This window comes from Podarcis muralis, chromosome 5 (assembly GCF_964188315.1).
Source record: "Podarcis muralis chromosome 5, rPodMur119.hap1.1, whole genome shotgun sequence".
NCBI classification, from domain to species: domain Eukaryota; kingdom Metazoa; phylum Chordata; class Lepidosauria; order Squamata; family Lacertidae; genus Podarcis; species Podarcis muralis.
Window position 1 is genome coordinate 4,335,953 of NC_135659.1, and position 27,786 is coordinate 4,363,738.

At 43.4% G+C, this 27,786-nt stretch overlaps 1 protein-coding gene across 1 annotated transcript; it reads right to left on the reverse strand.

The window, feature by feature from the left end:
- Positions 1-1,851: 1,851 nt before the first annotated feature.
- On the reverse strand, positions 1,852-27,786 carry LOC114598402 (regulator of G-protein signaling 5). Its single transcript, XM_028732064.2, has 5 exons — positions 27,632-27,786; positions 16,528-16,638; positions 9,374-9,435; positions 8,488-8,654; positions 1,852-7,595 (listed from the first exon to the last, which is right to left on the reverse strand). The coding sequence occupies exons 1-5, from the start codon at positions 27,673-27,675 to the stop codon at positions 7,434-7,436; spliced, it is 546 nt and encodes a 181-aa protein (XP_028587897.2). The 5' UTR covers positions 27,676-27,786; the 3' UTR covers positions 1,852-7,433.

The following is a 27,786-nucleotide window of genomic DNA, read 5'->3' on the forward strand; positions in this document are numbered from 1 at the left end:
TTATTTTTTCAATGGCTGAAGGAGACAGCAGGCTAAGGTCCCGTTAGATCTGATGAGGCAGGAAACATGAGCAGGATTCCCTGCAATACACAAACATACACACATCCACACCCCTCCGTGGTGTATGTCTCAGCACTTGGTGGTGATGGTTGTTTTAACCTTTTCTCTTGCACTGCTTTCCTGATTAAAATCACCCTGCAAAGCTGCTCTTTGCATTGTGGAATTAGATTAGGTGTCTATGTGACATCTATTAAGTTTCCTCCTATTTTGTCAAAGAGCGCCTTTGAGCAGCAATTTTAATCAATAACATGACACAGATAAAGGGTTTAATTCCCTTCCTCTGGAGGCTGTGGTCTCTTTTTAGCATTTTTAATGTTTTTTTTAAAAAAAACCATAGGTTTGACCTTTAGGCATACCTGACCAATGAATGGGTGGATAGAGTTACATCTAGGCAGTTTCACACCACAGTATAGCCCCTCCCCCCATACTCAATGGTGATATTCAATGATGCCTTACTCAGAGGAGATATATTAAAATTAACGAACCTAACTGAGTTATGTGCAGTTACAGATAGGTAGCCGTGTTGGTCTGCCATAGTCAAAACAAAAAAAATTCCTTCCAGTAGCACCTTAAAGACCAACTAAGTTAGTTCTTGAACTAACTTAGTTGGTCTTTAAGGTGCTACTGGAAGGAATTTTTTTTTGTTTTGAGTTATGTGCATTAATTTTAATGGGTCTACTCTCAGCAGGATTACCATTGAATACCACTGTTTGCTGTTTGCCCAGTATTAGAAACAAGGAACATGCCTGTCATTGTGATGGCCACCGACACAGACAGACTGAAATTCCATGGGGTCCTCCTCATCGGATGCTGAGCAACCTTGTTTCAAGGGCAGGGTTTGCTCTCATCTCAACACGCTCCCTCAGTGTAGCCTAACTTAATACTCTGCCCCCAGAAATAGCCGCCATTCGTAGCTGGATAAAGACAATAGTTTTTAAGAATGGTGAGAGCAGAAGGAGAAAGGCATTCCTTCCCAAGGTGTACACATACATATTTATTTTGTCCCACTTACACTTCTGGAAATAAGGTAGAGATGGCAGAGTGGGGTGAGTGTACCCACCAGAAGAGTGATCATTTTCGAAGTGCCTCCTGCTCTCTGGGAGGAAATATAACACTATTCTCTGTTTCTGGACCATTTTATCTGGCCAACCAAAACAGTGGGATGTACTCAGGGACACCAAAGGCAGCAATTGTTAAAATTTCTGATTACAGTTTCTTTATTTGCCACCATCTGTCTGTGTACATATTCCCACCCCTTCAAGATAGCAGAATTGTAACAAAGAGACTAAACCCAAAGACCAGGGACTATATTTATGATAAGTAGTGTAAGCAGCATAAAAAAATAAATTTGTGAGTCTGAAATCTTGCACTAAGCCAAGGATGAGAAACCCGTGACCTTCCAGATGTGTTGGACTACAACTCCCATCAGTCCCAATTAGCATGGGTAATGGTAAAAATGATGGGAGTTGTAGCCTTACCTGTATCTGGAGTGCCACAGCCCTTCACTAAACTGAGCATGATCCTGTGTGATAATCTAGCACAATCATAGCCACAAGAAGAGAAATGGGAAAGTCACAAAAAAACCCTGTTTATAGAGGTGAGTGATTTATACATTGTGACCCTTGCCACAAATCTGAAACTTGGAGGCTCGGGAGAAAGCGAAGTCTTGAGTCCCGTGATCTTGCAAAGAGTCACCATATACCAGAGAAGTGTTCTGTGGGTGGTGCAGGTGCTAACATCCCAAAAGGCATTTGCCTAACAGAACTGCGCAAAAGAAGGAAGGTCACAGAGAACACTCAGGGACACTTTATTTCATACTGGATAAAAAGCTGAGTAAATAGTTTTAACTAGTCATCTTTATATTTGCAGTCGTTCAGTCTATGTGCAATCCAAAACACAACCCAAAACACAAATTACAGCATTCTAGAAATATATATGTGAATATATGAATATGAAAAACCCAATGGGAACATCTCCCAGTGAAATGAAAACAAGTCTCAGGAGACTGTAAATCACATTCATTCCAATGAGGAGAAGTTCTAAGTGGAATTTGCCCATAATTTTTATATATTGTATAAGCCTGTAGATAATAATGGAGAAATATAATGATATCACCAATAACATGTGCATTATTAAATGACAAAAGTAGGATAAAAATCTAACTTAACTGAAAATAAAGCTATCACAACCCAAACATCTCTGTAGTAGGCTCCCCAAAAGTTGGTGATTTTGTTGGTTTGTTTTTAAAAGCTAAAACTAAAGCATGGTTGGTATTGAATATGGGAAACCCAGGTGCTAGAAAGAGAATGGACCACCTGGTGACATTCTACATAACTGATCATAAGGCAAATGTTTTTCTTTACATTTAACACCTATAGATGTTTAGAGAAACAGATGGCCTGCCATTTCACAAACAAAGGATCTTGAGGGACTTCATTGGTTTCACAGGATTATCGGTTCAGGTCTGAGGCCTTGAATCTGAGGTCGCTTTCCAGACTACCTGAGCATTCAACCTGATTTGTTTGAATAAAGTTTGTAGGGAGGTTAGATGACACAATCTGTTTTCTGAACATTCATTTTGATTTGCTCGTGCGAAGGTTATACAATGTTTTGTCAAGCAATTGTTCTCTCATGCTTTCCAAGGCATTTTCTTGTCACATTCCTTATTGGGCTGTGGATTCTGGAAACCAGTCAACCAGTGAACTCACCTGGCAGCCTTGGACCAGAAACTCTTTTTCAGCCTAATCTGCCCCACAAATATTTGGGAGACAACACTTATTTGGGAGGGTAATATGGACTCAAAGAGGGACAGGATGAAGATGTCATAATAATTTTTTAAAATATTGGATCATTTAGAGCAGTGTTTCCCAACCTTGGGCCTCCAGCTGTTTTTGAACTACAATTCCCATCATCCCTGACCACTGGTCTTGCTAGCTGGGGATGATGGGAGTTGTAGTCCAAAAACAGCTGGAGGCCCAAGGTTGGGAAACACTGATTTAGAGGCATCTTCCAAGACACGTTTTGATGGTGTTGAGAAGCACTTGCCTTGAGCAACCATTGGGCTCTTATTGCTTCTCTATCACAGACTGACTAAATTCTTCCTTTGATGAAGCTACTGGGCTCAACCATCCCTGATTCAATCCTGAAATCACTGTTTTCTGCTTGGGACGGGAAAGTGACAGGGGTGTGGGAACTTGTGTTGTTGTTGTTGTTTTGTTGTTGTTGTTGTTGTTGTTGTTGTTGTTGTCATTGTCATTGTCATAGCCCCTGTTTCTCTCTTACTCTCTTTCTTCAACAATAGGCAGCAAAAAAACCCCAGTTGAAACCTGCTTTAAAATATTGGTAAGAAATGCTTAGAATTTGGACAGTGTGACAGTACTGTCACACTGTCCAAATTCTAAGCGTTTCTGCACAGAATCCGCCATACCACAACTGATTCAGGTATTCTCCAAGTCACCCAGAATGCACTGCAATCCTGATAAAATTGCTCCCTAACCAGAATGCTTATGGTTTGTTTCATCCAAACAAACCATGGGCAGTAAGCCAAGAGCAAACCTTGGCTAATGTACATGGTTTGTTGCAAGAGAAACATGACAACTTAGTCTCTTGCTTCTTTCCCAGCAAGGAGAGAGAAGCAGAGGAGTACAATAAGAAGTTTTCAGTAGTGTGTGCAAGCATGCTGCTTGTTCACAGACCATAATTTGTTTTTAACTATGGCTTAAATTGATGTGTGAACCAGGTCTATACTGAGAAATCGGGGGGGGGGGGGGGCATAAGATCCCCATTCTCACGCTGTAATGGTTCTTTAGATGTTTGCCTGAGGCTAAACAATAAAAACAAATTGATTTGTTTTCTTTCTCCTGGGAAGCCTGACCCTTCAGCCATGTGCTATATTTTTATATTTTCAGCATGGAAACAATTTTTAGAAGTTATTTTTCTTACTCTTCTGAAAACAGGTTTGTCAAGCCTTTGTTTATTTCATGGTATGTCACATGCTGTCTTGTTAAGCTCTCTTTCCAGGACCCAAGAGAGGAGGCTGCTAGTTTAAACATGTTGACAAGCTCTTTATAATTTCAGAGGGAGAGAAACAGAACAGGTTCAGCCTAAGCTGTAACCATGCAGGCTGCCTCATACATCATGGGCTGGAAAATCTGCCTCTAGGGGGAGAGGAATCTTGACAGCTTGTTCTGTTATCAGCATCTCAAGGAAATGTGTGTTCCCAAAAATGGTCCCTGGGGATTAGTCAGCCTTTCCCACATAGTTCCCCACAAACAAGTGCATGTAACATCAGGGATCGCCACTGATGGATCGCATCAAAGCATGGGCTAAAACCCAGGTTGATCAATCACTCATTGTCATATCATTTCCCAGGAAAATAAGATTATTTAACCAACTTAGATTAGTTATTGCCTGGAATTTCCTTTCATGATGACTTTTTTTCTTTAAAGACTGCACTGTATGTATTTATTATTTGGAAGAAAATAATTTGTTTATTGAGAAATTTAAGAAAACTGGGAATGATGGTTCTAGTCCAGCACTTATTCGTAGTATATGTAAAGCTATTTAACTGCATTATAATGAAGTACCTTGTGAAGCTGGTGTGTGGAAACCTTTGGCCCTCCAGAAGTTGCTGAACTACAACCTCTACCACCTCTGGCCGTTAGCCATCCTTGCTGGGCTTGATGGTCAGGCAGCCCCGACACTCAGACAGTTACACTCCAGACATAAGTAGTAGTTGGCAGGTCAGAGGAAAAGAACATGGTGGCCACAAAGCCTAGTGGTGCCAGATGAAGTTAAATGACTGCTCTTGGTGAGGCAGCAGGTGGAGACTGGCTGTGCCTGGAGCCTGATGCATATGGCCCTTAGAAAGGATAACTCTGTTTATTAAGGTTGCTTATACACACTTCATACATTGCAGTCATTACTTTGCTTCCCCCTTCTGTATCCATATAGAAATAATAGGATTGGATTGGTGCCTAATCCCACAGGACGTTCTACCCTGTCTGTAAAGGGACACAACTAATGACTTACTGCTACCAGGAAAAAGACGGAGTTAGGGCTGGCTAGAAATGAGCATCTGTTCACAGGATGTCAGCACATCTTGAAACTGGAGTGAGACCAAAGACTTTCTTCATGACAGGCAAGCTGTAATGAGATATTTTCTTTGGCCAAGGCTGGTTTAAGTAGTGGAGTGGCCATGTACATTCAGTGGGAAATGGTTCTAACCTTACCTTGAAATAGAATATTAGTGACCCAATTAGGTCTGTCCTGTGGAGTCTGACCAACAATAATGTAATGAACCAAATCTTTACACAGAAAAGCAATCTATCCTCCTGCTAGAGCTGTCTAAATTTTATATTTTCTTTTCATCTTGAACTTAAAAGGGTTTGGCAGCCTGCTTTTTATTGTGCCTTCTTTTTTCTTTTTCGCATTTAGGATTAATTCCCCCATCTTGATAATTGCCCAGATCGCAGACTTTTCAAAAATAAGGGGCAAATGAGTTATTTAGATATCATGAACTGGTCAATGGCAGAAGGGGTTTTATTTTTATTTTTTTTTAAATGGGTTTTCTGTGGGAAAAGGTGAGTCTGGATTAACAGTAGGGTAGTTCTCGCATGCTGTATAGCTGACTCATTCAGGGTATGTCCCCAGCTATGCATCCACAGGCTGGGATTGCAAGATGGTGCTTAGCACTGCTACCTTTTCTCTTCATTTGGGTTCAGATGCATTTCTATTTCCATGCAGTTCACAGAAAGCAAAAATCTAGATAGCTTATAATTAGAATACAAGTAACACTAATTTTGAGGCTAAATGTTTAGGCTGAAATACCGCTTTGGCAAGCCTGCCCCCGAGAGAATGAAAAGACAAGACTTTGCTACAGGTATTTTCATCACAATTCAGAAAAGAATACTTCTGGAACATTACATATGCTCCTGCGCAGGGGCTGCGCACTGGCACTGGGAATTATGTAGGTCCATTACAGTTATTATAACCTCACTAAAGCTAACTTAGAAATGGAAGTAAATAAGAGGCCTGGGTTGCTAAAAACAAGCCACACTGTTTAGGCTGGAATGGTGAGATTTATTTACCTCTTTGTCTCCATTTCCAAGAGTTTTAGTGTGTTTTAGTAACTGCTACTTGGGGTGGGTATTTTGAAAATTATATAATTGCACATCCCTTCCCTCAACTCCAGCAGAACATGCTGGAGTGACACCAGTTGCTGACCAAAAAACTATCACTTTCTCTTCAGCCTTCTTCACAACAGAGCAGGCTTTGGTGTAACTTATGATCCACCAAGCTGCATGTAACCCACAAGAAGCTTGACAAACCTCTTGGCTTTCCTGCCTAATTCCCACATCCCCATGTCAACATAGAGATCATTATTGCAAGCTGAGTTTTCATACCATCAGTTTCATGTGGCAAATGTGTGTTTGAATGCTCCCTTAATTGGCAAAGAGCTGTGATTTTCTGTCACATTCCTTGTTTGGTTTACTGAGGCATGCTAAGTGCCTGCTCTCACCCGGTAAGAATATATCTGAATAACATTCCCTGGATGAAATTGCAGTAATAAAATGACCTAGTGGATAACAAACTTTTGACGTGGGAGTATGTGAATATGATCTCAGTGAAAGAATTAAGTAAAAAGGCACAAGAGAGCGAATGTTATTTTCGTGGGCCTTTTCCTTTCTTATCTTCCTTATATAGCTGAGCCATGCTGTATCCTCATGGCTACTACAAATGACAGGATGACCTATGCAGGTCAAAACCTGTTTTCTATAGTAATAGTCCTCAACCTTTTCAGACCAGGGACCCACCCTTAGCCCAAGCAGGCAACTGGAGACCCACTTTTTATTGTCACACCATATATTTGAATGGTGGTATTGCTGCTGCTACCAACCAATAGGTCCAGCCGCAAGTCACCAGTGGGTCCCAATGCACCAGTTCAAGACCCCACAACCTCCTTATCTTTGATTAGACACAGACATGCGATGGATAGGTGATGGGATAATAAATACAAGTAGCATAGGTTTCAACAGTTGACATCTGTTGTATTTTAGGTAGGTGTGCCCGTCTAATTACTTTTACTTTCTTTTTTTTGTAACAGTGATATTCATGGAGAAGAACAGAAATTTCAGAAATTGTAATATGAAATCATCTGGAACAGCAGAGAGACCAAAACAGTGTGGGCAAGACTTTTAACAACACAGCCTTTGAACTCTAGAAGCTTGAAATATATATATATATACTGTATATATAAAGCAAAACAACTACGCAGATGACTAGCAAACGCTGGCTACTGATAACTGGAGTAAGGAAGTTACAGCGCTGCTTGGGGTGGGAGTAGCAGTTCCCCGCACAGCTCTGCCACGTTGCTACTTTACTAATTCCTGATATATATTGGAACGCACAAATCTGGGCAGAGAATCCTTCTCCATCAGCATGAAGATTCTCTTCTGGGCCAGGTCAAAAGTGCTCACAGATGGCTCCACCAGGTTCTTCATGGTCACAGATTTGGTGAAATGGTCAATGTTCACCTAGGTAAGAAGGAGGGGGGAAGTGATTATCTGTGGAAATCGAACCAAGCCTGTTCCTTCACAGTGTTATTTAAAGCAAGGGAGCTACTAAAAATATGTTTTGCACTTGGATTTATGGCAGAATTGCCAACATGCCTCTCCCATGCAAACTAGTCAGATGGGTGGGGTGCAAATTAAATATAAACAAACAAACAAACAAACAAATAATAACAATAATAGTTTGTAACAATGGCAAACATGAAACCAGGAATATCAGAAATTAATCTGGGCTGTAATGCAGTGAACATCTAGAACACAAATGCAAAAATAATTAAATATTTGAATTTATTTGCATTGTAGATTGTGAATTTTTGCTACAAATACCAGTTATGAAGCTACCTCATTCTGAGTCAGTCTTTTGGACTTTCAGGTGGAGCATTTTCTGAACCCTGCCACATGAGATCCTTTTAGCAGGGGATGCCAGGAATTGAACCTGAGCATTGAGCTCTTGGCTCTTCCCTAGAATAAGTACATGAGTCTTGGTTGTGGGCTGTATGTGGCAGATGTAAAATTTCAAAGGATACAAATTTTAATTTGAAAATGTTGGCAGAGCCTGTTGAAATTAGCAGGCTTTGAATTAGAGCAAAGTTCTACTACAACTTTAATTTACGGTAGATATTCAATTTTTTAAAAAATTAAAGGTGTAAAAGTAGAGTTCCCAAGTATATTGCATGATGACCGGGAAGCAATGCTGTAACTGTCACTGCAACAGCAAATCATTATGATATACAGTCAGGGGATAGTTTAGAGAATTGTCTCGTGATTTGGGGGGTGATATCGTGAGATCATTCCACCAGAGACAACTCTTAGCATACAGCAAATTTATGAACTCCTTTCAGTGCAAATAACTGACCTCTTTGGGAGCCTCACTTTGGATAAATTCCTCATAGATCTTCTTGGCCTTTTCAGCCATTTTAGCAGGCACCTTGATTTTCTTATAGTCTTCACAAGCAATCCAGAACTCAATGTTCTCCTCGCTGAACTCGGATTGGAGGAAGGTCCTGAAGCTAGCAAGCCCGTCTGCACAGAGAAAAATTGGGGGAAGGTCATCATTTAAAATAATGGATTCATCATAATCCTTTCAAATAAGAGAGAACATTGGCTTCCGAGATGGAAAATGCAGATTCCTCTATTCAACATCTGTATCGCTTTTCTTCCATCGTACATACAAATTATATCAGAACGATGTATTTCTACCCCAACTTCTTATTCCAGTTCCATTTTCTCTTGTTTGAATCTATCACATAATAGTAAGTAGTCTTTGGCGGAGGATAATGTAGCAGGATTCTAGCAAGCCATACTAAGGGACTATTAGTCACAGAAGCCCCAGTTCACATGAAGGCTAGCTATATGGGAGAGGGAGGAATTTGTTGTGCTCCTTATGAATGGAGACAATGGCATTTAAATCACTATGTCCTTAAGAGTCTAATTGCTCTAACTAACTTGTGGCTGCAATTCAACTTCTGCACATGTCACATGCCTATGAATACTGGGTTTTCCCCTCTGTCATATTGCCTTACTACCAACACCTGTATATCTGGATTCCTCCATGTCTCTAGTTTGTGGCACAGTACCATTCAGTTTTCATCCAAAGCCCTTGTGTAGTGTCATTATTATTAAATACTTATGATTGCACTTCTACCTTGTCATTCCCAAGGAATGATTTAACCTGCTCACACCACAACCTGCAAGGACTCTAACGTTGTTCCCAGTAGTGGGAGATCCCACAGCAAACTCACATGGATTTTGCAGGAGTTTCTCCAGAGAGTTGCGCCACAGCCAAGCCTCCTCTGGTGATGGTCTGAAAAGATGAGAGGGGGAGATATTTGGGCACACCCATTAAAGTCAGTGAAAACAGTCACTGGTAAAATATAGCAGAAAGAATTGTTGGTGTTTGAAGGCATCACAGTGGAGAAGGATTGAGAATAATCACTTAGCATTTTGACTTTATTCTTGTTCAAAGCACTTCACACACATAATTTTTAACTACAGCCCTGGAAGGAAGATTGATGTTATCCTCCCTATACGACATATGAGCAGACTGATGCGCAGACAAGTAGTGACTCACGTAAGTTCAGCAACTGAGTTTATGCCAGAAGGGAGAGTCAAACTAAGGACTTATTTGTTTTTAGCTCATGGCTCAACTAGATGAGGCAATGGAGATCTAGGCTAACATCTCCGTTCTCTTGTTTGTTTGTTTACGTATGTAAAAAACAGACCTAGGGAACCAGATTTGGAATTAGGTAAAACCTATGGGTGCACAGACTCCATACTTCCTCAGGCTCCAGGTTTGAGTGATGCTGCAAACTTGAGGTACCAACTCCCATCCATCTCAGCCAGCATGGCCAACAGGGACAATGGAGTCCTACAGATTCCCCACCACTGGCAGCTATACATCCTGACTTTCCTGGACATATCTGGAATACTGCAGTCAGAAGCAGTATTCCAGTATTCCAGGCAGAAATCGCTAAAAGGTCCAGGAAAATCCGGACGTATGGCATGTCAGCAGTGTTTTTGGCGATCTTCCTTAAAAATAGCTCAGAAACTTCTTTTTTTGTGAATTTGCCCGAAAAGCTCAACAACCAAAAACAAAGCTTAACTTTCCGCCCAGATTTTCACAGTTTGAAATATGGCAACCATAAATTAAGCTGCTTTAAACTGGTCCTGTTATCTTTCTCTCCCAAGGTCATTCTGCCTATAAGAACAAATGAGCCTGGTTTCACTTTCTCTTTTTCCTTCTTGGTTCTCTCTACTTCGTTCCTTGGTGGTAATCTGTATATAGTATATTTAAGTGCTAAGGTTTTAGTGTTATTGTCATAGCTGTCAACTTTTCCCTTCTCTTGTGAGGAATCCTATTAGGAATAAGGGAATTTCCCTTAAAAAATGGGAAACGTTGACAGCTATGCTTATTGTAAGTTAAGGTTTTGCTGCAACTTGATCTGTGAATGTTATGCTCATTTGCCTTCAGCAAATAATACTGGATGAAGCTGATTGTGTCTGAATCTTTTTTGGAACCCGACATCGAGTTTAAACATTCTTACTCTGCTAACTATTTGTTGTGACTTGCTCTGGATCGTTATGGAGAAAACCATGACAATCACACCCTACATTTTCCCTCTTGTGGCAGACAGTGTGCTGGAGTGAGGCTTGGGGAAAGGCACTTTATGATCCCACATTCTATGAGCGAGGGAGAAGGAATTCTACATGGGGTAGCAGTATTGGGCCATAGTCCTGTCTTGAGTATAACACACAGTTCTTCCCTGAAGTACCATGTAGGGGCTCCTACATTGCTTCCAATGTTCCATTTTTAACATCCCCAGTTTATTTTGTGTGGAACTAGGCAGAAACAGTCTGGAGCAGAGTGGGGAATGATCCATCTCCATCCGTATCCCTTGAGTATTCATTCATTCATTCTCAAAAGTTCTCTGAAGGCTGAACTCTTTCCCCTGCTCTGGCTGTGGCTTTGGGGTCTGCTTCTGTCCCTCCCAGAGATCCAACATCAGTTCCCACGCCCTCCTAAGGGATGTAGTCAATGACCCCCTTTGTCTCAGGCAAGACATGCCAGAGGGTTCTCACAGCAATGAAATGGATAATAATGATCTGATTTTACTCTTCATGGATAATAATGATCTGATTTTACCCTTCAGGGCTTGAAATCAAGAGTTTATTGTCACTTATTATTGTCTCACTGCTTTCCCCTGGAGGAAACCACACTTTAGCACTCAATTGGAGCAAATATTGTGTTTATTCTGATTTAAAGCTAAAGAGCAGGTTTTCCCCGGCAAAGGGAAAACCGATCAAATCTGTGCTTTCTGGGCACCGGACAAGCGGAAGTGTGGACAAGCCCTCAGTGATTAGTTTAAGACAAAAGCCACATCGGCCATGTATGGGGTGGGGGGTGGGTGGATGCAAGCTGGCAAGATCACTCAAGAGGGAGGGAGAAGAAGAGAAGCGAGGCCACTGTGGCATAAACCTGCCTGGTTCTGAGAGGTGGTGCATATCTATTTCAAGGCAAACAGCCACCAGTGTGGTTGGTCCATGAATGGAGAGCTGGAGGCTGGACATGGATCTGGGAATCCCAGACCAAATAAATATGAGTTCTGGGTTGCCACTTCTGCCATGGATTAAATGTGTAGCCTGGGCAAATAAGTCAGTCAGTTACATTCTCTCTCCTCCCCGCTTCTTCCTGTTTCTCTCAGCTTCAGTTCCCCATATGTAAAATTAAAATGTTGGCAAGCACCTTATAGTCAGCATAGTAGTATACTTGTAAAGCACTCTTAATTGTATAAAGGTAAATACTGTTAGGCCTCCCACCAGGGTGTACACAGATGTAATCAAGCTGCATTCTCCCTGGTTGTGTCAGATACACAAATTTCCTTGTAGGACTGAGCTCATAAAGACACCTCCTCACATTCACTTTTCAGGTTTTTTAAAAAAATGAAGTGTGTATTTTTTCTATATAAAGGTAGGAAAGAAACACCAAGATACATAAACTTGTAAGATGCTTGAAAAAATATTTCTTAAAAAAAGATAAAGAGCATTGTCCGGTGTGTGGAGGAGGGCAGAGGAAATCATGGCTATTTGGAGCGAAAGTAGCCTAATTTCAGGAGTGGAAGAAATGGGAGGGAGAGGGAACACAACTCCTGTTTGTACAGATGTCTCTCCAGAGCAAGAGAGTTTGCAAATTTCACTCATATCCATCCACAGAACTCACCCAGACTTCAAGCAGGGCAGCCCACTGGGGTTGTCAACATCCCACTGGGAAAATTGGGAAAAGAGGGAAGCATTTGTTGGGCCTGTGGAGACCACTGCAGCCCCCACTCACACTGAAGGACACATTCAGGAGTTAAGGCAGCATCCAAAGAAAACGGCAGGTAGCTTTTATGCAGAACACCCTTCACATTCAGCTTGAGAAGGCAGTTGGGCATTGCATGCCAACTGGTGGAGACAAGAGCTGGTTGAAGGACCCTGTGTGTGGGTGACATGGAGATTGTATGAAGTGAAGCACTCCATCCACCCAACCCCAAAGATGATTCAGGTGAATGTGCCTTTTGATTTTTCCTTCAGAAAGCACATGCTTCCCCCAAGGCTTGAGATGGTGAAATCCTGGTCTTAACTGTTTATTTGACTGCAGTGTGAAGTCATGAGGGCCCTTGGAAACAGCCCTGTGGGACTGCTGGTTAAGACTTACCAATTCAGACTGCAATCCTATATAATACTTGTCTGAGGGCAATCCCAGTAGAATTCAGTGGGTCTTACTTCTGAGTAATGTGGGTTCTTTGGCATGAACCCACACTAGAAATTATGACAGCAATTCTGAGCCACGGAACTTAGGGTTAGGTGTTACATATTAATAAAACTTCAAAAAAAAATTGCATAGGGAGAGTATGAGGAAAGACAGATGTACACAACTATTTTCCCAGCAGAAAAGCAACTGTGGGTTCACCCACACTTTATGCCCCTGCTGCTTTTCCCTGGAAAACCCACTCTTTGATGATAAATCAGAATCAACATCAATCTGCAGAAAACTTGATTAACATTTGCTCCAATTCAGTGCGAAAGAGCTGGTTTTAAAGAGGAAAGCTCCGGGGCAAACAAAAACAAACAAAAAACCCCCATGCTCAGACACGGAGCTCTAAAGAGCGGAGCTCTGCCTGGAAAGAGAAGAGCGAAAGGTAAGTGTGGCTGAGCCCTAGTCTTAGGACAACTGCAGTGCTGAAGTATTCACCACGTCTTTGCAAGCAAGGAGGCTGGGAAGAAAACCAGAACAACTGGGCAAGACTTCCTAGCACCCCTGCCAGGGTCCATGGGCACCAGCTGCCAGATGCAGGGACCATCCACTGATAAATCTCCCCCCCCCCCTCTCTCTCTCTCTCTCACACACACACCCCAAATTGCCAACCCCCCAAAATGCAGCTTCCACACATTAGCAGAGAAATGATGGGTGATTTTTACCTAACTGGTTTTTCACAGTAAGAAGAAATCCAAATAAAATGTAAAAAAAAGTATAAGTTGACATTTTGATGTTGCCTGAATGCTGCATAGGGGCAGTACTGATTCCACAACAGACCTCCATCTGGAAGCACCCTAAGGCTCCCTTCTGATCTGAAGAGAGAAGCTTCTGCTTCCCATGCGCTGCTGCCTTCACAGTGAGAATCGGGCTCCCCGGACAGCTAAAGAAAAACAAGATCTGCAGCTGCCTGCCTGTGTCTGTGTATTTAAGCATGCATCTACTCTGTCAGTAATTAATGAGGGTGATTCACAAAATCAGAAATTAAAAATAGCAAAAATAAGCAAACTTTTATTCCAGTAGGAATAATAGAAAACAGAACGCTTTGCTCCTTCCAGAAACTCAGAGGAGCCGCTGGCTGACAAGATGAGACTGCTGTTTCCATTATCAGAACAAGATGAAGCACATCGCCTAATTTGTTCTTAATGACTTTGAAAAGGAAAAGTGCACAATCTATCTAATTTCTGTCTCTAATGATTGTTCAAACTAGGCCAATAACAGCCAGGCAGATCACAATGCAATCTTCAGATCAGTCTATCTGCAGAACCTTCGTTAGAAGTAATTGGAAACAGATTCAGGGCCAAAAAGCCAATATACAGTAGTTTCCCTTCTCCCACTGAGGCCACCCTTCTCCTTAACAAAAGCAGATGCTACTGGGGTTCATTTTGTTCCAATTCCTGGAACTGATTTATCTTCAGTACAGATGGGAGACTGTTTTCCTTCAGATAAAACTGACAGTGATTAATGCAGCAGGCAGCAGTGCCACCAGGGCTCCAAGGCCAGCATAAATGGAGCCCTCCACCACCAAGATGCCTCCCAGCAGTTGATACCATTAACTATTGTTTGCACACTTCCTATAAAACTCTTATTCTTCTAAACCTGCTAATATACATCTGAAGTTTTAGTAACTGACAGGGGATCAATATATCGACTCACAGTCCTTTGACAAGCTGTGAAAGCCATGGGATCAACTTTCAAGCTGATTTTATTTCCCCTTTTGTAAAATGAAGTTTAATTCCCTCATATATCACAGGGGCATTTAATTTCCTGTTTAAACACTTATTTCTAAGCCCTGTTAATGCCTGTATTAATGTGCAGTGTCATCAGGATTCTGGTGACAGACAGCTCTACCTCTGTTTTCCAGCTATAAATCCCAGGAAGGCTGTGGAACTCCCGGACAGGTGTCTAGACGAGGACGTTTTGGGATGGAAGGGCAACTAAGATGAAGAAAGAGGTACTAAGTCTTCAGTTGATCCTGGATGGAGTTGTGTTCTGAAAGACCACGTTTACAGCTTTACACCTGTACAAACCTGCCTGTGCCTTCAGTTCGGCACGGGAGACCCAGACTGTTGGCCTGCCTAAGATTGAAGGACAGGGACTTTTCAGTGGTAGCTCGACTCTGGAATTCCCTCTCAAGGGGTATATAGTTGGCTTGACACCTTCAGTCTTGTTGTTGCAAAATGCTTTGAAGATCTATTTGCTCCAAGTGACTTTTAAGTCATGTGATTTCACTGGATGCACTGCTAACTGGCTGTTGTGGTTTGTGCTATTTGATGTTGACTCGTTTTATTTTAAAATGTTGCTTACCTTTGGATTTTGTCATTTTAAAAGTTTAACATTATATTGTTTCAGCTGAACTCGACCTTGAGAGAACTTTGGAAAGGTGGCCTATAACTGCTTTAAAGAGACAGACAAACCCACTGTCGTAAGTGAAGTGAAAACGTGTGTTGTTACTTCCTGAACTGCCTTTCCCACTATATCTGGTAGTGAGATGGAGGTAAGAGTCAGTGTAGCATTATGGCTGAAATGGTGGATTTAGACCAGAAAACTCCAGATTCAAATCCTTGCTGGTCCTGAGCTTCAACTGGATTTGTCCCACTGGCTTGGATCTAATGCCCAGGGCCTGGCTCTATAGAAAGGGTAGGAAGCCAGTGCTGGGTAGCAAAGAGACCAAAGTAGCCTTTTCTCTTTCTCCGTTTCTCCCTCGTCTTTCTGCCACCCACTTTTCTTTCTCTCTCTTTCCCTCCTTGTTCATCAGCATGCTGGCAAAGACCAATTCACTGGTGCCAGAAGCTTCTAGAGAGCTTCTCCCCAGGCTTGCTACCTGTTCCATCACTTTGTCAATTTGGGCTACCCCCCGTTTTTCCCTCTCCTGGCCTCCACCTATCCCTTCAGGCTGCACTCATCCTCATGAAATTAGGCACGTTTTGGGAAATTGCAGTCAAACATAGCTATACATGAGTTCTAGTTAGTACATGAAGGGGTTAACACCACAGAGTTAGATTCCTAGACTCAGCTAGATCATACATCCTCTTTGCTGAAGAGGGAGGAAGTGAAGCCTTCTGTTTCTGTTCCCTTTCTGCCATATGTAACTAACCAAGGAAGACATGTCTAAGCTTTGCTCCAAGCTTAGAGCATGTGTTTGAAGCTATCATTCTATATTTTCCGAGAGTATTCTGCCTGTGTTCTCCTTGCTGCTGCTTGGATAAATGCATGAATCTGACCTTTGGAACATTCTGTAAGTAAAACTTTTAAAATTTACTTAACACTGTGTGGTCTGTTCTTTGGAAGAAGGGTAGAAAGAGGGGAATGCTCTGCAAGCAGACTAAACATGATACAAAGAAGGGCTATACACTTTCCTCTGACTTCCTAGGCACTACCCTCTGACTTTCCCACTACCTCATGACTTTGGCCCCACCTACCTGAGAGTTCAAAGAGGCTGACAAGGGTATTATAATGAGTAATAAGCTTCAAATGTATTGCAGAAGTTCACCCAACCACACTTTCAAATGTAACATTGCTAGAAAATGGCCTTCAGCAAAATGGAAAAACGAAAACAGCAGAAAACAGGGTCACAGAGTGGAACAATTATTATATCCTTACTTCTGGACCTTTGCTGGCTTTTCCGGCTTCTCTGGGTAAGGGATAATCAAGTCAATAGCCGAGTCAGGCTTCTGGAGCAGTGTGCCCAACTTCGTCTTGATCTCCTTGGCTCTGGAGGGAGAGATATAAGAAAAAAATATATATGAAAGTGCAGCTGACATTGTATTCAATAAATGCTAGTCTGAGACAGTTGAATACATTTGTCGTAACTTATGAGAGGTAGTTCTTCAAGTTGCTTCTACATTTGTTCGATTCAGTGGCAAAGAGCAGATTTCCCCAGGGAAAGTGACAGGGCAAATGGAAAACCACTCTGACTTGTGCCTAGAAAGCACAGGACAAGCAGGAAATCTCTTGGATCCGTGCTGTCTAGGCATGGGGCAAGGGGAAGTGTGGACGAGCCCTCGGTTGAAGTGACTTCAAACCATTCCTCCTCACCTTATTCTGATTGCATAGACATCTCCCCTTTTATCCTGGGTATCATCCAGTCTACTGGCCACATTCACACCATGCCCTTAAAAGACTCTTATTCCATTTTAAGAGTTGTATCTTCTCCCAAAGAAAAGTTTTGGAAGAAGAAGAGTTTGGATTTGATATCCTGCTTTATCACTACCCTAAGGAGTCTCAAAGCGGCTCACAATCTCCTTTCCCTTCCTCCCCCCCAACAAACACTCTGTGAGGTGAGTGGGGCTGAGAGACTGCAAAGAAGTGTGGCTGGCCCAAGGTCACCCAGCAGCTGCAGGTGGAGGAGCGGAGACGCAAACCCGGTTCACCAGATTACGAGACTACCGCTCTTAACCACTACACCACGCTGGCTCTCAAAGAGACCTGGGAAGTGTAGTTTTGTAAGGGTGCTGGAAATTGTAGCATGGTGAGAGGGGTCTCCTAACTACTCTCAGCACATTTCCCTCCTACCACGACCTAGAAGTAGAAGGCGGTTTCTGCACATGCTGTAGAGGGAAGTGAGGGGCAGGTGGGTCCACTTGGGAAGGCAGCCCATCTAGGAGAAGGAATACTCTGATCCTAAACCTCCACTGCCTTGCGGAGTATCTACATGAGAAAAAAAAGGCTAAGGAGTAAACCCTACACAAATTCATAGTGGAGTCCCTAAGGCCGGTGGATGACACCTTGTACGCCTCCTTCCAGCAACTCCTGCAGCTAAGCTGGTGCCAAATATATTGCTCTGCTTTCCTTTCAGCCACATCGGCAAGCCTGAGAGGGGGCTCTTATTGTCTGGGCAGCCTAGGACCCCCATACACACTGCTCAGGCTTGTGCCCTGCAGAGGCCACTTGGGTGCTGCTAATCAGTGGCGTAGCGTGGGGGGTGCAGGGGGGGCCGGCCGCACCGGGCGCAACATCTGGGGTTAGGGCAAATCCACAGGTTAGGGGGCGCAAATCCACGGGTTAGGGGGCGCAAATCCACGGGTTAGGGGACGCAAATTACTTGCCTTGCCCCGGGTGCTGACAACCCACGCTACGCCACTGCTGCTAATGCAGCGGTTTGACCTCACTCCTGGAGGTGCCCTCCATCATTGTCTCTCGAGATGGACAGGTGCCAACAATTACTACTTGTGGCAGTAGGAAGTTATTTTCCACAATGTATTTTTTGCAATCATATATATATATATATATATCACCATTAAAGCTGAATGTTGGGCGATTCAGGACAACAAAAGAAAGAAATTTCTTCTCACAGCACATACTGTAAGTAAACAATGCCACTCGCTACAGCAAGATGTAATGATGGCCGCCAATGTCAACAGCTTTAAAAGGGGATTAGATAGATTCCTGGAGGAGCAGCAGCAGCAACAACAACAAAGGCTATTGATAGTTATAGCAACTACTGTAATCATGGTGGCTATCTCTGAATGCCAGTTCCTGGGGAGCCTGAGCACCCCATGTCATGCTTGCAGGCTTCCCAAAGGCATCTGGTTGGTCACTGCAGGATACAAGATACTATATTAACAATTATTATTGTTATTATTATTATTATTTATACCCACCCATCTGGCTTGGTTTCCCCAGCCACTCTGGGCGGCTTCCAACAAAATGTTAAAATACAGTGGTCTGTTAAACATTAAAAGCTTCCATAAACAGGGCTGCTTTCAGTGAGATGGGCTTTTGGTACCACTGGGCTGGGCTCTTCTTTTATTCCTACAAGGAGTGCAGGATGCCCATGGAGGCTACCCTATTTATCCTCACAACAGCCCTATGCAGCAAGTGGAGAGACGCTATGACTGAGCTAAACTTCCCCAGTGAGCTCCATAGAAAGCAGGAATGAAACCCATATCTCCCTGGTTTGTGAAAAGCACACTAGACACGGCACCACAGTGATTCTGCGATCTATAGAGCTCAGGCAATGGATGAGGGTGGGCAAGGGAACCAGTGGGAGAATGAGGAAGGGGGTATAAGCAGCTATATCCTGTATTGGTGGCTCAAGTAATTTGAAAGCTTCATTAATTTAAAAGTATATCAAATGACACAGTGTCAGGGGCTGCCTGGCCTGATTTGCCACCTGATGCAAAATATGAAAGTGCCACCATGTGTGCCCGGCCCCCACCTCCACGCCTTGTTTCACATGGCTGTGGCTTTGGGTGAGACCTCGTGAGCAGTCCAGGAGATTTTGCAGGGCTCTTGCGATATCTCACTGAAAGCCACCACATCACTTCTCCTCACTGCTCCAGTGGCAATGGCTATGTTGTTCACAATCCACAAAGCCCAAAGTGGTCTGCTTTCTATTGCCTTATTAAAAGGCTGTCCCTGCACAGTGTTCTTTCCTTTCCTTTTCCTTTCTTCCCGTTTTTCTCTTTCTTTTCCTTTCTCCACAGGCAGGAAATCTCAAGAGTTCTGAAGACTGACCGTGATGTTCTTGGCTTTTTGGACCCTGGAGTCAAAATCTTACTCATCCGTCTCTTTGGAGGACGTCAACAGATGCTAAGGCTATTTCCATAATCAGTAGTTCCAAGAAATGTATTCACTTGACCTGGGAAAAGCCTTTTTCACAGGCCAAAGGGTGGCCAAGTCCCCATGCTCTCTTTTGACCGAGGTGTCTCTTGAGTAAGGATACTCTCATTAGAAATGCAGACTGAGAGTGGATGCAAGCGGAACACCCCACCCCCAATATGAGAAAAAATACTCTGTATTCTGGGAGTCCCTGAGCCTAGAAATAAACCCAAGCACACTAGTTGCTTTAGAAATTTCGAAGAAAATATACTTTTTGGTATGCAAGGTTTTAGCATGCAAGAATAGCAGTTTCTTCTGCCTTTATTTGGATACACCGTATTTTATGGTTGTGCCAGACTAAGGGAGGTTCTTGCAGGCTCATCCTCTCAAAGGGGAAAGTACTTTGAATCTTCCAATGGGTAACTAAAGCCTGTTTCAGTTCTGGACAAATTTCACCAGAAGTGGTTTTCCCTTTCACCAAAGTTTCTTAAGCAATATTATTTGCTTATCCTCAGGTTATCAAATGAATCTCCTATATCAAAGCAATCTTGGATAAGCAGAACTCCTCTGCAATTAATGCTGATTAAAAACCATAAGCAGGAGAAGCTCTGAAAACTTCTTTGAAACGACAGAGCTTAGGGATGTTGCCTTCCTGTGCTTCTGACATCTACTGATACCGCACACAACTGAGTGTACAATGAAGCATGGACTCAGAGGGGTACATTTCCTGCTGGCCCATCCCCAGAAAGTTAGCCAAGGAGATTGCACCCAGTTTGCGCCCTGTTCTATCTGCACAGCAGTTGCTCAGTCAGTTTTATAAATAACTATTTTATAAATAAGTATTTCTTATCTCTATGCCAGGAAAGGCTGCACCTGCTGAATTTCTGCTTAAATCAGAACTCACTGGCAATCAGCATCTCAGGTGGCAACAGGACCAAAGCCCAAAAGTCATGTGGGAGCAAGCGAGACAGGATGGGAGCGAGAGGCAAGGAGCATTATTAGTTCAAGCAAGCAAGCAAGCAGTTTCTAGACACAGTAACCCCTGTACAGAAGGACTGTGAGCAGATGCTCAGTCCAGCAATGTCTTCTCATGAGGACAGGGGTGGGGAAACTCCAGCCTGTGGGCCAAACCTGGCCTGCCAGGGGTTCAAATTTGGCCCACGAAGTCTTTTACCCAAAGCATGCCCTCCTGCCCCAACCCTACATCAGGTGTGGGGCAGGTAGAGATGTGGCTGCCTCAATGCAATGGGACTAGGCCCAATTCCCAGGAGAAGGCCAAACTAAACATGAGGTTAATTGCAAGAATGCAGTAAACATACACACAAAGTTTAAGTGACTGCTGTGACCTGGTAGAAGCAGGATTAGGATTCTGGTGGATGTGGAGGAGGGTTCGGCCGTTTCAGCCGCCACAGTCCTGATGAAGCAACTATTAGCCTTATCAGCAGGAGGCAGTAATGGATCATGTCCCCTCCCAAGCTGTAAGCCATGTTTTCATCTATGTTCAATATTTATGCTGCGCCCAATAACAAAAGTTATCTGAGTAGCTTATGATCCTTCTTTCCCAGCTGCATTTAACTTAAAAACAAGCATCTCTCAGTGTCTTGTCATTATTTGGCACTGTGGCCCTGCAATTAATTCTGTGTGTGCTAGACACTTCTAAATTCCTGGAACCAGTAAGTGTTAGAATGTAATCAAAGGCTTCTAATTCCAGGAAATTGCTAGACCACTATAAGCCCCGGATTCAGCAAAGTGTTAAAACCTAATCAAACCCTTGGGTGTCAAACTGGGTGATACTGCATTAATCCCTCAATTTAGCAAGTGTTAAAAGTGTTAATTAAGCCAGGCTAGCCTGCAGGTTGACAAGCCATTAAGACAAAGCACAAAGAGACTTTGCGTGGGACAGCAAATAGGTGGGGCCCCTCCCTCCACAGATAAAGCCAGGGTTTGGAGAGTGGGGAGCTATGTGAGCTAGAGATAGGAGCAGTGGCGTAGCGTGGGGGGTGCCAGGGGTGCTGGCCGCACCGGGCGCAACATCTGGGGGGGGCGCGAGTCCAGAGGGCCCAGCCCTGTTGTGCCCTCGGCTTGCCCCTATTGTCAGAGCGGACGGCCAGCCTCCGCCTGCTCCTACCTTGCCCACCCGAGGACTGCGGCAGCGCCCGCCCCTGTGGCCACCTACCCCCGCCTCGCCCATTGGCTTGCCTCCCTCGGCCCCGCCTCTCTCCGATGGCCGCGGGGGTGTCCTGCTCGGCGCCGGCGCCTTTTTTCAGGAGGTAGGGAGGCTGGACGGGGAAGTGGGGTCGGAAGCGGGCAGAGAAGGAGGGGAGCTCGTAGCCAAAAGGCCTGCGCCGGCCGGCAAAGGGCCGGGGAAAGTTTGGAGAGGAGAAACGCACCGTCATGATTTCCCGGTGGAAGCGGCAGGATTAGGGATGGTGAAGCGTAATTACGCACGAATTTCGCTGGGTGAGAGCTTCGGGGATCGATCGGCGGAAATGGGAATCAATTGGAATATGAGAAAGAGAGAGAGAGAGGGAGACCATCATTCATAGGCATAGATTTGTAGGGTTAGGGGGCGCAAATCCACGGGTTAGGAGGCGCAAATTACTTGCCTTGCCCCGGGTTAGGGGTCGCAAATTACTTGCCTTGCCCCGGGTGCTGACAACCCACGCTACGCCGCTGGATAAGAGTTTTGTGACCAAGAAACAAAGCAGCGAATCGGAGAGGCAGAGCAATGTTTGAGAGCCGTGGTGGAGGTCTGCCTGGATCCAAGGCTGCAGCTATGGGAGAAGCTATGGGAGAACCCCTCCATCGTAGGTTCAGGTTGTATATATGTGTAAATCAACCATATGTGATAAAGACACCACTGTCTCCATTGTGCCCATTCCCAAAAGGAAACATGAACCCTGTGTCAGTGTGCCTGGGGTGGCATGTCACAATGCATTTACCCCAGGGGAGGAACTCGGACCTTATTTTGGTACACAGCCTGTGGAACAAGTAACAATGGCCGAAGCTGGCAACCCGTGAGAGCCTGAGTCTTGCATGCCCCCTTTCTCACACCATCCAGCTCAGTCACAGAAATAAGATTAACAGTTTATTGTAAATCAGCACTGCTAAATTGGTGCTGCTGCACACAAGATGAAATAACTATTAAGTGTCCAGACAAAAACCAAACGGTCAAAGAAGATAAGAAAATGTGGTTGTCAAAACAAATCACATCTATTGTATTACCAAGGGTCCAGTTTTTCCAAAAGCAACTATGGAAAAAATCCATTAAAACATAAAAAGAAATCAATTAATCCCATCCCATGATCAGGAAGAGATCCAAAAGGAGGTGTGTTTGTTTGGCTCTGCAAAATAAAATGGCATTCACAATAAAGGGAATTGTTGGCTTATTCGCCATTTTGAGGTTGCATTTGCACCAGCTGGTTTCCTGGGACATATTATAGGAAGCGCTGGTGCCATTCCCTTTCCACTGGTGTTGAAATTGCCTATGGCCAGGGCTTTTTTCAGCCAGAACTCACCGGAACTCAGTTCCGACTCCTCTCAGGTGGGCACCATTGCCATTCTAAGAGAACAAGGGAGGTGTTCATGGTGAGTTCAGGTAGGTCTTTTTCTAGAAAAATAGCACATGCCACAACTACTAATACTTGTAGGCTTTGTGAAATTATCTTTCTCCTGACAGGGATTTGAGTGACTAGTACAGTGGTACCTCGGGTTACAGACGCTTCAGGTTACAGACTCCACTAACCCAGAAATATTACCTCGGGTTAAGAACTTTACTTCAGGATGAGAACAGAAATCGCACGGCAGCAGCGGGAGGCCCCATTAGCTAAAGTGGTGCTTCAGGTTAAGAACAGTTTCAGGTTAAGCACGGACCTCCGGAATGAATTAAGTTCTTAACCCGAGGAGCCACTTTAAAACTGTAGAAAGGAGACATATATGTACAAGCAGCAAATCCCAAGTCATTTAGACTGTCCCCACAAAAAATAAAATAAAAAATCAAGAGGTTTTTTCCCCCCTTTTAAGTTGGGACCTCTGTGGTTTTTCATTGGTTAAGTCTTCATGTTCTCATATTATCTTTGGCTTGCTATTCTGTTTCATCAGATGAAAACCAGGCTTTTTCTTTGATGGATAGTTCTTGTCTTGTGTCTTTCCACACAGATTTGAGCCCCTGCCCTTGTTGTTTTATTCTTTGATCACGATGCCTCTGTTGTCACGGCCTTTGGCTAATAAAACTCATGGACAGCACCCATTTGTTTTCTTTCATCACATCACCAGGCACACCAAAGCATTGCGCCCAGAGATGCTGTCAAGCAAAGCTGGAATTGGAGGATGGCGGACACAGCAAAGCAGCAGGTGTTGACGCAGAGCAGGTGTGGGACGGGCACAGGAGAGAAGCCAGGATTTGGCTCAAGCAACGGGAACATTTGGCCATAAGGGCAGCTCACTGACATGGCAAACTGGGTTTTGGGCTCTGTGACTTCACACTGCCGGTTAGGGTTGCCACATTTTAGTACTGCATTCTCCCAGAGCCCAAGCCAGAATCTTTCTCCTCTGGCAGCTGATCAACTAGCAGCAATCATCGCCTGTTCCTCTGCTTTTCTTTTCTTTTTCAAAGGAAGAATAAGTTACATGTGCATGAGCACATTATGTTTATCACAATTCATCAGAGAAATGCTGGGTTTGCTGCTACCCGCCGGAAGGAATTGTTCTCCTCATGCAACCTGTCCCGTCCCCCGTCCGCTGCTGCCCCAATCTTCCAGCTTATCTCACTCACACATTTATACTCTTCTTTCTGAAGTCCATGTCTCTGCCAGCCCTTTAGCAATATCAAAACAGTAGTTAAACACAGCACATAACATGCCTTATGAAGCCTTCAGCGACTCAGGACCGCAATACTGTCTCTTCCCATATGAACTGAGACCATCACCTGAGGCCCTTCTTCGTGTGCCTCCTCCATGAGAGGTCCAAAGGGCGGCAACATGAGAATGGGCCTTCTTTGTGGTGGCTCCCCACTTACGCTCTCCCAGAGAGGCTCGCCTGGCACCTTCATTCTACATCTTTAGGTGCCAGGCAAAAACGTTCCTCTTCAACCAGGCCTTTGACCTTTAACTACCGTATCTACGGCCTTTCAGAAGTGGGTGGGATGTTTCTTAGGTACTGGGATTTTTCCTGCCCCGCTTAGTTTTAATGCATCTAAATGGGTTTTGCTTGCTTGTTTGTTTTAGTTGGTTGGTTACAAATTGTTTTGAGTTGCCTTGGGCAAGATAAAGTGACAAACAAATTTAATAACTATTACTACGAGGAGAAGTCAGTCCCGTTTAGCCAAGATTGATGTTAATGTTAATTAAAAACATGCTGTTTGCTGATCCAGTTCATTTCATTTCTTCCTATTGAGCAAGGCTCAGGGATGACTGATTAAAAGTTTTTTATTGCTGATTGAAGACCATTTCTAAATTGCCATATTGTCACTTCTGAGCTCCTGTGAATTGTAGAAGCAGCTGGGGTGGTGGAGGACTTTTCATTGCTGATTTCCTCCTCTTTAATCTTTTCATTTTCTCACAGTGAATTAACACTAATGCTATATAAAAAATAAAAATTTAAAAATAAACGGAAGATAAATAATTCTCCACTACCAAGGAAAATAAATGATCACTCTGTGGCCGTTACTGAAAAGTTGTTCAAACAGTAAAAAAAAAAAAAAAGGCAAATATAATCAGTAGCCCACCCACCCCCAGTCATGTTCTACAGAAAACAGGCTGAACTAGCTAACAGGATGCTTTTAATTAAAGACCCAGGAGCCCTGGAAACTCTCAATGCCCCTTTGCCTGGCCACACTTCAGAAGTTAGTGCTGCAATTGTTTTCAGACAACCTCCATCGTCTGCTCAACAATCACATATGAAATAGAGGTAGAAAGATAACACAGAAAATGCTGAAATGCAAGATTGTAATGTAATCTGAATTCTCTATAAAAAGTGAAAGAATGGCAAACTGGAGAAAAGGGGGTGCATGGGAATGCAGCTTCTGCCTCCTCCTTTCACTCCCCCCCCCATGTTGTCGTCCGTGTTTTTTCCGCCATCTTTGTTTCTCACCACTTTCTCTCCTTTGTTTCTCTGGCTGGGCGTCCCCTCCTGTCTGATGCACCCCAGGCCCAGTGCAATACAAGAAAGGGCCAGCATTGCCATGAAGAATTTGTCATAGGGGATGTGTGTAAATAAGTGCTGTTGAAAAGTCAAAAGCTGTGTTTTGCTAGGAATGATTGCTAAGGCGTCCAAAGTCTTAAGAAAAAGCTACAGAATTAGTTTACTGTCTTCCGTATTATGTAGAGCTGCTTTCCATTGTAGTACCTTCTTTTTAAAAACCCATTGACACCCACCAAATCCTGAAAGGTATGCACTTTTAGCAAGAAATCCAAGCTAGCACCAGCAGTACATGACAAACCCAAGAAGGGGCTGCACACGGCATGCTTAGTGATTGCTCTCCCCCTACAATCCAAATATAGCTTGACCCCACTCCTGAGTAATAAAAAACACGGAAATCCTGGGTTTAAAGAATGACCAGTAGCCTTGCTTGTGGTGACAAGCTAGAAACAAGAGATTCACTACTAAATAAAAAGACCTGCAACAAAATGTTGCAGTGTGGTGTGCACTCTCTGCTCAGCCCTCCAGGCAGTCAGCATGTCAGCTTTCCATCCTTTTTTCAAAATACTCCATTCCACGCGCTCTCAGAAGGAGGAGAGAGAGATTTCTCTTTCCACTCCCACCAACAGACACCTAGCAGGGTTGTTTAGGGTTTGGTTTTGTTGTTTTGCTTCATTAGGTGTCCTGCTTCTGCAAAAAAACAAAAAACCCCAGCCCTCAGATAACTTCTCCCTTGTGTAGGGATGGTGCCATTTTGGCTACATAAGGCTATACTTGTGCTGCAATTCTACCATGTCTACTCAGAACTAAGTCCCATTAATTTGATGGGGCTCACTCCCAGGTAAGTGAGGTTGACTGCAGCTTTAGCTATGAACATATAGAATCCTTAGCACTTAGAATACTGAAAGAACTTCATTCATAATTTCACTAATCTTTGTGATGACCTGTGCAAGCAATATCAGGATGACTGCAGGTACAATTCCTGTTCAGAAATTATCCGTTTTGCTGGGCTCGATGGTTTGGATTCACCCAGAGGGGTAAACTCTTGGAAAATGAAACCTTGTAAGCAAGCAGCAAATCTGGAAACATTCAGGCCTCCGATGTGTTTCATCAAGAGACAAAGACGCTTCTTTGCTTTTGTTTTCAGTTGGGATCTCTACGGTTATTATCTGCTGCTTATAAAATAAATGTTTATACTGTTATCTCATCTGTTATTTGGTTTAATGGAAATCCTAATATATTTATTTCAGTATTGTTATCCTGATATTTCAGATGGCCAACTGAGGCTTAAAGGAGCACAGTATATTTCCAAAGGCCATTATCATTCAGCTCATGCCTTAGGGCTAAACTAAAAGCAGGCCATGTGCAGAATGGGACCTGTATCAAATCCATATAAAGTAGAATGTGTTTGTGTGTGCAAAGGAGAATTAAAATGCATTAAAGATGAACAGAGTAAGAGCTAAGCTTTTCCCCAACCCACAGTCCCTCTCAAGAAAACTCCTATTAAGACATTTTTTTCCTCCCAGTATGGGTTTAAAAATGGAAATAAATCCTACTGGGATAAAAACAAGTTTTTAAAAGGTAGTTTGGGTGGGGAAGCAGAGACGGCGGAGAACTCAGCTCACTCTTCACATTCTTGCTTTGCCTTAACAGAACCTTCTATGGCATTCTTCAAAATAAGAGTTCACCTCTATAAACCCAAAATTTAATTAGCTTTCTGGTTCCATACATGCATAATAGAAAACAAATTAACTCTGTTAATTATACTTTTCTGTTCTGTTAAGCCACATTATTTCTTTACTGTGTTGATGAAACTCATTTTATACCATCCTGACACCACCTGGCACTTCTCCTGCACAATCTGCACTAAAATGAATGAGAGCAGGAGAACATCCTAACATGCTAGGGATATATTTTCTGTCTTCAATGTACACTAACTCTCCTTCTGAGAAAAGGCTGCTGTGTTCCTTTTCAGCCCATCAACCCATTAATTTTCCTGCTTAAAGAGACAAACTGGTTCTCTCACCTCTCCAGACATGTGTGGGGCAAGGCAGCTAGTCCTTTGCACATCTTGCCGTGTGGTTATTGTGTCCTTGATGCCAAGAAGATTGTGTGTGAGGAGGCTGAGACTCCGTCTGGAACGCAGCAGCCGGCTTCCTTTCAGAAATATATAGCGGCTGC

Coding starts and splice junctions, on each gene's coding strand:
- LOC114598402 (XM_028732064.2), bottom strand. CDS start 27,675: ATGTGCAAAGGACTAGCTGCCTTGCCCCACACATGTCTGGAGAG. Junction 16,639..27,631: donor CCCCACACATGTCTGGAGAG/GTGAGAGAACCA, acceptor CTCTCCCTCCAG/AGCCAAGGAGATCAAGACGA. Junction 8,655..9,373: donor GAAACTCCTGCAAAATCCAT/GTGAGTTTGCTG, acceptor TTCTCTGTGCAG/ACGGGCTTGCTAGCTTCAGG.